Source organism: Paramormyrops kingsleyae, chromosome 15, assembly GCF_048594095.1.
Source record: "Paramormyrops kingsleyae isolate MSU_618 chromosome 15, PKINGS_0.4, whole genome shotgun sequence".
Classification (NCBI taxonomy): domain Eukaryota; kingdom Metazoa; phylum Chordata; class Actinopteri; order Osteoglossiformes; family Mormyridae; genus Paramormyrops; species Paramormyrops kingsleyae.
In genome coordinates this window covers 359,381-373,544 of record NC_132811.1, presented here as the reverse complement: position 1 = coordinate 373,544, position 14,164 = coordinate 359,381, and the positions used below count along the sequence as shown (strand labels likewise).

General features: G+C 44.6%; 3 protein-coding genes across 5 annotated transcripts in view; 2 read left to right on the top strand and 1 right to left on the bottom strand.

Annotated features, from left to right (window-relative positions):
• Positions 1–3,465, top strand: part of LOC111860229 (homer protein homolog 3-like) — a 32,832-nt gene extending 29,367 nt beyond the window's left edge. For all 3 annotated transcript variants that reach the window (XM_072700118.1, XM_023843708.2, XM_072700117.1), the window contains one exon: positions 307–3,465. In XM_072700118.1, the coding sequence (XP_072556219.1) occupies positions 307–492 (186 nt within the window). In that variant the 3' untranslated portion in view covers positions 493–3,465. The remainder of the gene's footprint in view (positions 1–306) is intronic.
• Positions 3,466–4,456: 991 nt separating this feature from the next.
• On the bottom strand, positions 4,457–5,798 carry uba52 (ubiquitin A-52 residue ribosomal protein fusion product 1). The gene is made up of 5 exons (XM_023843872.2): positions 5,720–5,798; positions 5,110–5,221; positions 4,920–5,006; positions 4,716–4,818; positions 4,457–4,611 (listed from the first exon to the last, which is right to left on the bottom strand). Exons 2-5 carry the CDS (start codon positions 5,210–5,212, stop codon positions 4,518–4,520), a joined length of 387 nt encoding a protein of 128 aa, XP_023699640.1. The 5' UTR covers positions 5,213–5,221; positions 5,720–5,798; the 3' UTR covers positions 4,457–4,517.
• On the top strand, positions 5,682–11,488 carry arrdc2 (arrestin domain containing 2). The gene is made up of 9 exons (XM_023843871.2): positions 5,682–5,817; positions 7,124–7,883; positions 8,535–8,604; positions 8,733–8,880; positions 8,973–9,075; positions 9,179–9,435; positions 9,543–9,705; positions 9,818–9,972; positions 10,277–11,488. The coding sequence occupies exons 2-9, from the start codon at positions 7,607–7,609 to the stop codon at positions 10,328–10,330; spliced, it is 1,227 nt and encodes a 408-aa protein (XP_023699639.1). The 5' UTR covers positions 5,682–5,817; positions 7,124–7,606; the 3' UTR covers positions 10,331–11,488.
• The last annotated feature ends 2,676 nt before the right edge of the window (positions 11,489–14,164 follow it).

Here is a 14,164-nt window from a genome sequence, read left to right as displayed (position 1 = left end):
AGAGGCCCCAGGTCCTTAACCACTGGTTTGCTTCTGCTTTTGTGAAACCAAATCAAATGTATGTGATATATAGCATTGGCATTGACTTTTTTTGCCTAATATTTAAATATTGGAGGCAGGACAGGTTTTAAACTCAAATATTAAGTGCTGGGCTGCACTACATTGGTTAGGCTCTGCCCACCTACATATGAATGGTGGAGGGCATGTCGTGCTGAGTCATGTGTCTAAAACCACACAACGCAGTTGGACGGTGTAAATGAGTCACAAACCTCAGGCCTTCCCCTCTTCTGACATGTGATCATCCAGCACCTGGAGATGCGGAACTTGGAACTGGAACGGCGTGTGGAGAAGGCTGAGCAGGCACTGGCTACATCCCTGGGGGAGCAGGACCGGACTGAGCATGAGGTGCGGAGGGTCATCGACGTCCTCGATGTCAAGATCTTTGACCTGAATGATTTACGGCAGAGTCTGGCCAAGCTGATGGAAAAATAGTCTTCCATCCCGGGAATGCCAAGAAAGAAAGATGGAAGTTAAGGGCTGGTCCAGACTGACAATGCAAAAGCACAACAAACCTGCACAAGGAAGGAGAGAAGGATGGATGGAAGGATGAATGTAAGAAAGGCTCTACTCTGGATACACTGCACTCATCCAGGCCAAACTTGCCTGTGTGTGACAGCATCTAAGTGGGACCTTAACATCGTTTCAGTCGAAAATGGGATATTTTCTCATCCGTTTATCTTTCGTGTTACTATGGCTTCACAGGGCTGGATATTAATGGGCCGTGTATCTTATTAAACCTATCAGTATTAACACCAGAGAATAAAGTCAAACATTTATCCAAGTTTAGAGTTCATCAGTGATTGCACTTAATACACAATTGCTAATCATATTATTAGAATAAAAGTATTATCATTATTATTGAAAGAATTTTGGCCAGTGCACAGAGACAATTATGATTATGATTATGGTTCCCTGAATTGGTGGGAATAAAATGAATGTATGTTGTACAATCCTGGTTTAATTCTAATCTGATATCTGCCATTAGTCAGGGGAAGGTTTGTTCAGGAGGAAGACGCTGTCAGTCTGCCAGAGCATGGATAACACATCCAGCGAGCTTTTCGATAACACCAGTCTCTCACACGGCCCGTGCACATCCCTTTCTAAGATGACTAATAACAAATACTTTCATTAGAAATTAGGTAATTTGTTTCAGTGATTTTATATACTTAGTCACCATGGTAAACTAAATACAGTCAGGTTACCATGTCAATGTTTTTTTTTAACTGTGATGATTGACACTATTTTTATTGTAAGGGAACCTACACAAGTGTAACATGCATGAATGAGGTATCAATTATTGAAGTCAAAAGATCAAATTGCTTGTTGCTTTGTTATAATACTGGGTCCTAATTATTAGTATTATATTGTATGTGGTGAGTGAGATAAGATTTGTTTTATGTTTAATTTAGAAGGACATGTTTCTCTTAGTTTTTAAAATACTCTAAAGGTTTCATTTACATTTTCTGTTTACAATTCACTTAATTTGTCACACATTACCTGAAACTGAAATAAATTGCTTGTTTACAATTAATAACAAAGGTACGTCTTTAAACACTTTCACAAAGCACTCTTGCAATGCCACAAATTAAATCTCAGCATCAGACAGTTATACTAAAGGGCAAACAGACAATAAACGCAATGCTTTCTGCTACTGTATATGTTATTGATATGCCATTATTACAAACTGTACTTCCATGTATTTCTGTGAGAGAATCCACACATCTGGCTATGTATGACTTTAATGGAAATTTTCATGGTAAGACTCATGCTCGCATTTAGAATAAATGTGTTTTAGTGCTACTGACACTAATGCGGTCAAACAGGTGAAAACCCTGAAACGAACCTCTCAGAGTAACTGCAGGTGTGTGAATCACTGATCTGGGAATTCAGACATACCAAAGACTAGAGTTCACGTTTGCTGTAGGTATGTTTCCGATTCACCTTTCAATAGGAGTAAATTCTTATCACGCAATGGAAAAAAATACATTTATTGCATAGGATAATTTTTAGATAATTAGGTAATTTGCAGGAGAAAGCTGGTGGAAACCAAGGAATTTGGTAACTGTATATGTCAGCTTTATTTATGGAAACGCACGTACCCACCACAGCATGGAGTGCTAGGCATCATTGGCTCTTGTGATTCGTCTGAGATTTGAACATGGTGGTAGTTTGAGTACTGAGAGTGTCTGTGGAGTAATGCTGACTTGGTGAATGTGTTTCTTATTTGTAGGTCTCAGGTGTCTTAAAAGTACTTGTTGTACGACATATAGGCAATTCACTTTGGCACATGTATATTTTGAACATTAAAGCAGACAGATGAGTTTGGAAGGTAGATCCCAGTTAAAGTGAAGCAAACGCAGTTTGTGCCACTTAAGTGAAAATCCAAGGACATGTGGACCTTACAGGTCCCATATGTACTGACTAATTACACATGAAGTATGAAGCGATCCCTTTCAATCACCTTTCTGTTTGAAGGTTTTCACAGCTAAAGAAATTTGTGTAGTAGTTTAAGATGTATGATTTAGATTAATCAAGTTTCTTGCTAGTAAACTGTTCTGCCAGATAGTTCAGGTTAATGCATCTTCTGCTGAAATAGTAATTAGTTACTTTTGCAGTTATGCTTCATCAAGCTGCCGAAATGTATGAATATGCAAACCTTTAGCTAGATAGCTCTGAATATGCGTGTGGTAGCTTGTTTGGTGTTCTCTCCACAGGTAGCAGCAATTAGAAATTGATAAATGACATTATATACTAAGGTGTTATGACAGAGACAGTACAGTGTGTCCACATGGAATGCTACTCAAAATTTTAATTTGTCTGGAAGTATTTTTATTGAATATGGTCCCATAATAGAAGTAGCTTGCCAATGTTGGAAGTGTGTTCATGTTCTGTAAAGGTCAGTAGGCCTATGCATGCTGTTGCATCGTGTCCTCTCTATGCAGTCTGCAAATCATATTTATATTCACCCAGTTGGACTTTGTGTGATTTATACTTTTTGGTCCTAATGAATAAATACTGTATTGTCCAGGGACATGAACTTTATCATGTTTCCACTATTTTTTGTTAGTAAGAACTATGTTATATAAATAGAAACACTTTTGTAAAAAGTGATTGCTGATCCATGATGTGTACGAGACTTGTGAGGTGTCTGACGAGTAGCTGCAGAAAGCGTCTTGTTTTTGTTGCATTATGAACAATAGCATGATGTGAGGTGAGTCTCTCTCTCGTACTTTCATTTTTTTTTTTTTAGGATGCCCAGATATTTTTTGCAGTGCAGCTCTGGGGAACAGAAAATGGAATAATATTAATTCCCACCATATTAACATCTGGCAATTATCCAAGTGTAAAAAAAGAACTGGGAACTATAAACGGTCCCTTTTCCTATTAAAATAACAAAATGTGAAAGGTGTGTTTATTGCTTCTGTTTTAAGCCATCAGCCGGTAACATTAGGTCTTGCAATCAGAGTGCAGCTGCACGTCGGCTTAGTGAGCAGAGGCGCCATCTCAGTACCCCAAGGTCATGTCTGTTCCAAGCTCTTCCTCCACATTTTAGTGGCACTAAAGGAGATGAGTGACAAACACTCACATGGGCACATGGACAGCCTACAACAGACTAACATGCCCGCACTCTCTGGTTTTGCTGTTCTGCAAAGGGCCCCAGCAAACTAACACTAAAAGCACACACGTACCTCCCATTCCTTCACCTCCAACAATGTCTTTTTTAAAGCAGGACAACTAGGAGACACTGAACTATAATTTCACTTCAGTTGCTATTCTTTCTGGATCAGCGGTTCCCTGTGTAATTGAAAAAGCTGAACTAGTGAGTGAATTACATTTGCACTTTTATGAACTAACAAACTATTTGCAAGGCTTATGTGACTTGGGATTCACTGCTCAAATGTTCAGAACGGCCCAGATTCAGCACCCACTAACCTACTGGTGATGTAAGGTGAAATGCATTAGACCAGTTTTGCACTGGCAAAAGTACACTCAAAACAAGTCACCTGTCTATTTAGTTTTATCAATAAGTACAATGCTTCAGGATTAGGATTACACCACTCGGAAGAGAGTCTATATCCTTAGCAGGTTTTAACTAAATGGCAATTGTGCTTAACTCAGGTCTTTTGCAGCTTAGTGCGACATTCTAATTGTCGGACAGCAGATTGCCGACCGTTTCATCATAGTAAATTCCTTTCACCGGCTGCCTGACACAATGACCTTGATCTGTGTACCGCAATTGCCCTCCAAGGCTACAAGTTCCATAAAGCTTTGCTGCCACCTGCTGGAATGAGAGATCTTGCAGGAAGCAAGGCCCGAGTCTAAGTCAGTGTCCAGACGATAGCCATGTTTATCATTGTCACACTAATATTTAAACAAAGTTGAGAAACTCAAGATGTTATTTCAAATTTTTTTTATTTACCAACTAGTGAACAAATGCAGAGCAGCAAGGTCACTGTCTACTTGAGCTTCTTCTTGGGACGCAGGTTGTTGGTGTGCCCACACTTCTTCTTACGGCAGTTGACAGCGCGGGGATGAAGACGCGCGTAACACCTGTGACAGATGGAGACGCAGATCCTGCTCAGCAGCCACACGGGCTCCTGCTCTCCTAGGAGCCCTCAGCATGTATGACACTATCCAACAGACTCAACACTTACTTGCGGCAAATCATTTTGTCGCAGTTGTACTTCTGGGCCAGCTGCCTAAGGGAAGGCTCGATGATGCCTCCACGCAGACGCAGCACCAGGTGAAGAGTGGACTCTGCAGGGAAAATCGTGTTAAAGAAGGTGGATGGCACATTATGCAACCTTGATTGTCCACACCAAGACTTAAAGCCACACAGGGAAGTTTCGATATCTTACCTTTCTGAATATTGTAGTCTGAAAGAGTGCGTCCATCTTCCAGCTGTTTTCCGGCAAAGATCAAACGCTGCTGATCAGGTGGGATGCCTACAAGACATTGATTTTACTGGAGGGTGTGGAAGGGAATGACCCACCAGCCTTAAAATTGAAAGACAGCATAGCACCGTGTATAACGCAGTAATCTAGTTACCTTCCTTGTCCTGAATTTTTGCCTTGACATTTTCAATAGTATCGCTTGGCTCCACCTCAAGGGTGATGGTTTTCCCAGTTAACGTTTTCACAAAGATCTGCATCTTTGCAGGCTGTTAACACACAAGTCCCGGTTAAATAGACAAGTTTACGCAACCAGCGAGATTAAAGCAAAAAGAAATGAAAAGAGCCGATACATTTCAACGTTAATGTGACGTAACGCCAAGACCACGCTGTGCCCATCGTTCGTCTGCTAAGTGCTATTAATCAAGCTGGCAAAACAGCATCATCTCTGAGTAACTATATTTTTAATGTCTGTTGTTAAACACTCATCTGTCGTCGAGCAAATCGACAGATCTATCCAGTACAGCACTGCCACATGGCTCAGGGAAGACCGTAAAAGGCTAATTAGCTAGCTAGATAGCTATACGGCGAGGCCTAACCCAAGCGCATATAGTACATTTTAAATTACATTTATTTAGCCTATAAACGAACACCCCTGCATTTAAACCATAATACAGCGCAATACAATTTTAGACCGTTATTCTGGCACCATCGATAGTTTTTAACAGACGTTTCCACAAAGTTCAGAGACACGATCCGACACACACCTTGCCAATAGCCGAGCCGGAGCGAAAAGAGGCTGACGGAGAAGGAAGTCCGACGTTTACGTCACTTCCTGTTAACGGGGCCGCCACAGTGATGTCGGGTCAGTGCCTTTAGTCCACGGAGGACTTGGCGAGAAGTATTACCTTGCGGTTGGTTTTCTACAGTGTTTTTATTAGCGCAAAATGTATGAATTATAATAGCAAAAGTACACTCTTAGCTGGAGACTGTGGTACCATCAATGACCTTTTCTTCAATTATCTTTCATTTTTGAGGTACCACTTTTTGGAATATGAAGTGTTGAATGAATCGTTTTTTTATCCATATAAATGCGATGCGTTGGCGCCCCGTCATCGGTTATTCTACCCTTGTTCCCTGCATATGATCCATATATCAAATTTCCACTTATAGGGGTACGGTGAACTTAAAGAGATATCAGGCATGGGAAATCACTGACTAATATGGAATATATTTATGCTTAAGACATGAAATATTCAATACATTCTTTCTAACGATGGAATATTGGTAGAGATTTACATTTGTTCAAATTACTGTCTTCCTCCTATAGCATTTTTTCTATTACTGTTTATTGAGGGGTCTTACTAAGCAATAATACAATAGGGGTATACATATACATAAACGCCATTGCTAGGACATCAGATTGAGTGATGGGGGGACTGACATATGGGGATGTAATTTTTATATGTGAGAAGACTATGTTGAGGCTGACGTGTCTTTTGCATTCCTGAACTTCTCTGCGTTCAGATTAGCATTAGCCACATTGTTGCCTGTAAGTGGCAACACTTTACCACGACGCATAAAGATTTCACATCCAAGCTTCCATCCCCAAATTGCATCACGTATGACAAGCCGTTTTAACATTTAATCGTCATACTTCTATCCGTAATTACATTTTAGATATTCACAATAGCTTTTCTCCTAGTCAAAATTGTATTCTTACTAGTCAAAAAGATCATTTCAGATATCCACAATTATATTTCAGATATCCAGAAAGTTCATTCTGGATATCTGCAATTAATTTCTTACTAGGGAAAACTCCCATTTCAGATATCTACAATCCAGTTGTTCCTAGTCAAGATCAGTATCGCACCACAAGGTGGCGATATAACACGAGTAAATTTCGAGTCAGGAGTAATCGGGTCCCCATTCCTTTCCTGCAGTGTTTACATCTTTCTGCGACAGAAAGAAAACAGACGTATTGCTCAACGATTTATCTAAATTGTCGATAAAACATGTACAAGACAGGGGAAACGTGTTGAGGAAATGTTAATGTAATTTAATGGTGTTCTCCACACATGTTTTGACGTTAGATCAGTATTATGAATTAAGTTTCATTCATGTTATATCGGGGGAGATACTAAATATTTGAATATGCTTTTCTTTTTCAGAGCCCCCCGCATTATTTATTCATCCATTCCCTCTTCGCATGTTTTCTCGGCTCTTCATTCTTTTTCCTTTCACAACGAGTGCTTTCTGGAGTCGCAGAGGAGCAAACACGGGCTCTCCTGGGTGCAGCAGCACGGCACCGCACCAGGACGTGCAAGGTCAGCTTGTTTTCACAAGAGAACCTGTAACCATCAATCACCGGGCCGGGCCGAACTGGGCTGGGCTGGGCTGGGCCAAAGCGGGCCGGCCGCGATCACCCTCCACACCCAGCCGAGATGTTTATTAGCAGAAAGCCTTGGCTGGCGCCTTACATAATTAGCTGGAAGCCCCGCCTCCTGCCCTCCGTCACCACGTTAAAGGTCCGGGCACCAGCCGCTCCGCACTTTTGTTTTCTCCAATTGTCCTACGTTAGAGTCGGAGAGTTCGGCGAACTTGACTAGAATAAAGGCACTGGCCAGGACGGAGCATCGATTTCCAGTTTAGACATGATTTTGGATTTTGGAGTGCGGAACTTGCGCGTCGTCTTCGACTCCCCGGAGCTGAATTCGCCTCCCGTATACAGCAGCGGGGATGTGGTTTCGGGGAAGGTGCTGCTGGAGCTCACCGGGGAGACCAAGGTGCATTCTCTGAAGCTGCACGCCGAGGGCTTCGCCAGGGTGCACTGGACCGAGTCCCGCAGTGCCGGGGCCAGCAGTGCTTATACCCAGAACTACAGCGACGAGGTGGAGTACCTGAACCACCGGGAGGTGCTTCTGCAGGCAGGTGAGTGCGCGGCAGGCAGCATGCTGGGGGTGTCCTAGGGCACCCCAACGTGGTGCCCATGTTGGGAAAGATCGTACCAGCATCTTAAGGGCACAGCCATTTAGCGATGAGCTCTTGTGGTTATACGAGAAATCAAGAGCCTGAAGTTAAGTGTCATGAAGGTTTTTTTTTTTTTTTTTTTTTTTTAACTTTCGCTTTCTTTATATGTGGTACAGTAGTGCTACTCCGTATCAGAAGACGTTTGTTTTCCTACATTTAAAAAAGTGACGTTTGTCATGTCTTGGCAAAATAAGTTTTAAGTTTGCGCTTGGCGATCGCGCTGCGCTTGCACTTAATTTTGACAGGTTTACATGGCTGCGACATCGCTGACATGTTGTTCGTATCAGTCGGCGCTTAGGAATCGTAAGCGTTGCTTTGTCGGTAGTCAGTGTAACTTGCGCTTGACGTTAATAGCGGGAAAAACGATCATTTAGGAATTATTTGGTTAAACGAGGCACTTCAGATACTTATGAGTGTTTCAACACTACAATAGGGTAGTTACTGTATTCTGCAGTGGAAGTCTACATTTAATGCATCATAACTTGTTTTAGATCTGTTAAGTTTGTAATTCTCTAAGTTATTTTGTAATATATATATATATTTTTTTTTTAGATAATGGAGATGTAACGGTGTTGCAGTCCGGCAAACACGAATTCCCGTTCAGTTTCCAGCTGCCTGAAGAGTAAGTGCATCACCTTTATGTGTGTATGATTTACGTTGAACGTCTCTTCCCATGATGCACTGCACTTAACTGTCACTGTCCATTGAGTGGTACAAGTGAATAACCATCATTATTTCTTCTGTTAACAGGACACTGGTGACCTCGTTCGAAGGCAAGTATGGCAGCATTCGCTACTGGGTGAAGGTGAAGTTGCATCGACCCTGGGCCACTGTAAGAAAGGTTAAGAAGGAGTTCACTGTTATAGAGCCTATTGACATCAACACTCCAGCCTTACTGGTGAGCGACTGGGCTTGTTGCCTTTATTGGCCTTGTGTCTTGGTTTTGTGACAGAGGTGTCACTGCCTGTTGTCTCACCCTCCCTCTCCCAGGCCCCCCAGGCAGGGACCAAAGACAAGATGGCACGCGTGTGGTACCGCAACTGTGGCCAGGTGTCTGTGACAGCTAAGATCGACCGCAAAGGCTACACCCCTGGTGAGCAGCCTCCCAGTCCTCCCAGTCCTTTTCCCCTACCCTGCTCTGCCAGCCCAGGGCATTTGGTGGTGTTCTCTAACCCGGCCTGCCTCCCTGTCCACAGGCGAGGTGATCCCGGTCTTTGCGGAGTTTGACAACGGCTCATCCCGCTGCGTGGAGCCCAAGGCGTTCATCACCCAGACGCAGACCTTCATCGCCCGGGGCACCATGAAGCAGAAGCACTCTGTGGTCGTCACGCTGAGGGGTGACAGGGTGGGTCCCCGCTGCAGGGAGACCTGGCATGGGCGGGCCATCAAGATCCCTCCCGTGGGTCCCTCTGTCCTGCAGTGCCGCATAATTAAAGTGGCATACACGCTCAAGGTTAGCCCGTAGCTCGTGCCCTGTGCCCTCTGCTCAATTTGCCCGGTGAGCCGTGCTGGCTGTTTCCTGCACCAAGGCCTAACCGGGGACATTCTGCTTCCTGCCAGGTGTGTGTGAATGTCCCCGGGACATCCAAGCTGTGCCTCGACCTGCCGCTGGTCATGGGCACCATCCCGCTGCACCCCTTCGGCAGCCGCACCTCCAGCGTCAGCAGCCAGTGCAGCCTGAACCTGGAGTGGCTCCGCATGGGCATCCCCGAGCAGCCCGAGCGTGAGTGTCCTGCTCTGACGGGGGTGGGGGGGGGGGGGCAGCAGGGCCTTCCTCTGTCATCATGTCACTTATGTTTCCCTCCCCCTTCTGCATTCACTGGTGCCACCTACAGCTCCCCCAGATTACAGCGCCATTGTTTCCGATGAGGAGGCAGAGCAGAATATGGCCCCCCCATCAGCCGAGGACGACTTCACCGGGGTCCTGCAGCGCCCCTACTTTGCTTACATTCAGGAGTTTCGCTTCCGGCCTCCCCCAGTCTATAGCGAGGTGAGAAACCGCCGAGCAGGTATTGGGGCCCAAGGTCAGTTAGGGTGTCCTGACATGCATCAGAGGGCTGTCGGATCCGGGACCTTGCCTGCTTATCCTGGGGAAGTTAATAACTCACACTGCAGACTGTTAGTAAATGTTCAAACCTGACTTGTAAAGGGGGTTTATTGTGTGACCGTGCCGCAAGTAGCTTTAGCTAAACGTTGAATCTTGAGGGACTGCAGTGCTTTGGGCATCTAAGCTGTCTTTCTGCTTCTCTCCAGCATCGTGATACTAAGTGTTTTCAAACACTTTCATCCCCCAGGTGGATCCAAACCCTCAGTTTTCCAGCATCCGCCGCCGCTGCATGACGTGCTGAAGCAGCTCTGTCCGCCACTGTGGGATGTGATGGTCTGTTAGCAGTTTGAGACCCATTTTCTCTGGGACTCTCCTCCGAGACTGAAGCAGAGTCCCAGGATGGGATGAGTGTGCTATGGTGAGCACAAAGCCGGCGTGGGGACGTCCTCAGGAGATGGGACATCAAATACATGCCGGTCCCCTAGTCTTTGTCCCCAGCTCAGCTTCCGCCGTAGTCCTCAGGGTCGGCACATCGTTCCAGCCGATGACTACTGAGACTTGGTGGCATGTCTGTACATTTTGGGGACTTGATAAAGAAGCCCTCATGTATGCTTTGGAAGATATGGAGGTGGAGGACAGACCCTGTAAACATCTGCAGCTGAGCTGTTCAGCTATTTTGCCCAACACATGGGGTTGAGTCTGAATGGTGCTCTGTGAAGCCGTCCTCCCGGCCTGCAAATGTATATGTGCAAAACTGCATTTTTTTTTATGTGGAAATGCATAGATCTGTTGCCTTCAGATAATCTTCAAAATGAAGGGCTGCCTGCCTGCCTTATTGACATGAATGGCAAATGGTTCATTTCATGATGGGTGTCAGGAAGGGCAAGTGTGGACAGCGGCATGCAGGGTGCGTAGCTGCTTGAGTACAGGATGCCTGTGGGTGTGTCCGTTTGTAAACGCTACAGGAGCAGAGGCTGATGGAAACTGTGTAGGTGTTCAAAGGTCGCAGGAAGAAAGTGTGTGAAAGCAGAACTTGGACAATCATTAGAACGGCTGAACCATGGGACTGAACAAAAAACAAGCCAAAGAGTCGCGTTAAGTTGCTGTTGGTGCTTCCCTGGTGCCGTCAGGCAACTCATGCACGCAAAAAGCATATTGGTGCAGGGATACAAACCACACGCTTTGTGCATTCGATCAAATCCAGCTGCCTTTTGTCATGCGGGAGTACTGTGAACCTGCCGTTACTCAACGGCACTTGCAGCTTCAGGTTGGAGAGGCTGTTTCAAAGGAGTTCGGTATAGAACATTCCAGGAACGCTTAATTGTTTTTTCCATTCAAATGATGAAATGACACATCCCTTTTGTGGTGCATGGCATTCGTCATAAAAATGCATTAATAATAGAAAATTGCTTTTCAATTTTTACAAAAAATCCTTTTGTAATAAACTGATTCAAAGTTATATGCTGTTTTGTTTTTGTTTTTTTTTGTAAAGTCGAAAGGATGATGTAAAATGGCGAACTAGACACACAACTTGTTCTAAGAAGATTTCATGTCCTTGTTTTTGTTTCATAGTGGGTTGGTTCACTAGGGGTCAGTGCTCTGAAGGTAACACATTGGACACAGTGTGACCCCCTTAAATTTTACAGGTTATATAATTTACAAGCCATTCTACGACATGCATTAAGCACAATATTTAGCTGTATTTATTTATGCAGTACCAGGCAGGATCCCCTTTTGCCTCCAGAACCACTTCAAGGACAGATGCGTTTTGTGTACAGAGGAGTTGTGCTCTATCTGATAGCTTTAGCGGGTCTGCCCGCTCTCCTGACCTCTCATTAACAAGCTGGAAAAGCTTAGACACTTACAGTAATAGTGTGTGAACATCCCAAAAGGAGGCTGTTTGAGCGGCTGAAGCTTCCATGTTTGGCACCTTCAGTCACACCGCATTGAATATCTCTTGCATCACATGGCTCATGCTGTTCTCATGCTTAGCTAAAGACTATATGAACTTTCTGACCCTGGCTCTACATTTACATATACGGTGCTGAGCATTAAAACCTTTGATCCTATCTCAGTGACTATGAGGACAACTAGCTGTATTTTTACAAAACCTGTTTTATTAAACATGTATTTGTATCAACATATGAGTATGATCACCAAAATATAATACATTTTATTCAAATAAGGTGATGCAAAAATGATTACACCCCAATGAGTATCTTTGGAGAAAAACCTGATTGTAATTAACAGGAAATCACCAACAGATGAATCTAATCAATCATCACACAGGTGGCCACAGGATAATTGACTACTAAAAGTGGTAATTCAGAGAGAAAATCTAGTTCAACTCAATACTGGCAAAATGTAACCGCATGGAAAAGAAAGAAAATAATTTCTTTGCACAAAAGGTCAATGTTATAAGAAAATTAGCAAGGTATTGCTAATAAGTTTGAAGTCATCCAAAAATTCCAAAAGGATGGAGTTGTGAGAAGCTGGCAGAGATGTCCAGGACACCCATGGAAGAGCGTCAAGAGCGTTTTGTGATAAGAGAGCATGAAGGAATTCGGGATGCAAGTCAAACCGGGGTGAGTGCTTCCTGTGACACCATACGACGCACACTGCACAGGAGTGATAAGCATGGCTGTCATCCTCAAAGGATGCCACTGCTGAAGCCCATGCACGAAAAAGCCCGTCTAGAATCTGCCAGGGCCAATGTCAACAAAGGCAAACACTACTGGGACGGTACCAACAGTGAAGCATGGTGGCGGCAGTGTCTCTATGCGGGGCTGCACGGTACCAACAGTGAAGCGTGGCGGCGGCAGTGTCCCTATGCGGGGCTGCACGGTACCAACAGGGAAGCGTGGCGGCGGCAGTGTCCCTATGCGGGGCTGCACGGTACCAACAGGGAAGCGTGGTGGCGGCAGTGTCCCTATGCGGGGCTGCACGGTACCAACAGGGAAGCGTGGTGGCGGCAGTGTCCCTATGCGGGGCTGCACGGTACCAACAGGGAAGCGTGGTGGCGGCAGTGTCCCTATGCGGGGCTGCACGGTACCAACAGGGAAGCGTGGTGGCGGCAGTGTCCCTATGCGGGGCTGCACGGTACCAACAGTGAAGCGTGGCGGCGGCAGTGTTCTTGTGTGGGGCTGCATGAGTGCTGCAGGTGTCGGGGAGCTGCATTTCATAGGTGGTATCATGCATTCACAGAGGCACTGTGACACACCGAAAGAGAAAATGCTACCATCACTCTCTGCCCTAGGTCACAGAGCACTTATTCAACACGGCAATGATCCAAAACATACATCTAAGGCCACTGATTCATTTCTGAGGAAGAACAGGGTGAAGCATGTGACCAGACCTCAGCCCAAAAGAACATTTGTAGGCAGTTCTGAAAAGACAAGTTGCGTGTCATTCTCCATTCAGCTCTGAAAGAGCTCATCCTTCAAGAATGTGGACATATAGACCTGGCTGTATGTCATAAGCTAGTTCATTCAATGTCTAGAAGAGTTGCTGCTGTTCTTCTAAGTCAAGGAGGCCATACAAAATATTTAATCTAGTAGACTTTGTTTTAGGGTCACCTTGCATCACCTTATTTGAATGAAATGTATTGTTTTTCTTATCCCAAAGAAGCAAAAAAGGTAATGGTACTCTTATGTTGATACAAATAAATGTTTAATAAAACTGGTTTGTAAAAATACAGCTAATTGTCCTCATAAACTCTGAACAATGGTTAACAACAATGGTTTTAATCGCTCGTTTATGATGGGCACTGTACATATACATTTATGTATTTAGCAGGTGCCTTTATCCAAAGTGACATACAAGCAAGGCAGATGGCACATTTCAGGCATACAGCTGTCAAGGTGCCAAACAGGTGAAAGGGCAGCTGTGCTGGGCTTCCAGTGAATAATCAGTAAGAAGTGCAAGCAAGCAAGCAGTGGAGTAGAGACCTGCGCGGGACGGATTTTTCAGTCCCGCTCCTGCCCGCTCCCGCAAGATTCTGTCCCACTCCCGCCCGCTCCCGCAAAAAATATAGCCTATATTATTTTCTCCCGCTCCCGCCGGCAGTATTCAAGTTTTGTCCCGCTCCAGCCCACAGCAGGTAAACATATAAGTAGTTTTATTTTTACCGCTTCTT

Coding starts and splice junctions, on each gene's coding strand:
- uba52 (XM_023843872.2), bottom strand. CDS start 5,212: ATGCAGATCTTTGTGAAAACGTTAACTGGGAAAACCATCACCCTTGAG. Junction 4,819..4,919: donor AGACTACAATATTCAGAAAG/GTAAGATATCGA, acceptor TTTTCCCTGCAG/AGTCCACTCTTCACCTGGTG. Junction 4,612..4,715: donor GACAAAATGATTTGCCGCAA/GTAAGTGTTGAG, acceptor CATCTGTCACAG/GTGTTACGCGCGTCTTCATC.
- arrdc2 (XM_023843871.2), top strand. CDS start 7,607: ATGATTTTGGATTTTGGAGTGCGGAACTTGCGCGTCGTCTTCGACTCC. Junction 7,884..8,534: donor GGAGGTGCTTCTGCAGGCAG/GTGAGTGCGCGG, acceptor TTTTTTTTTTAG/ATAATGGAGATGTAACGGTG. Junction 9,076..9,178: donor CCGCAAAGGCTACACCCCTG/GTGAGCAGCCTC, acceptor CCCTGTCCACAG/GCGAGGTGATCCCGGTCTTT.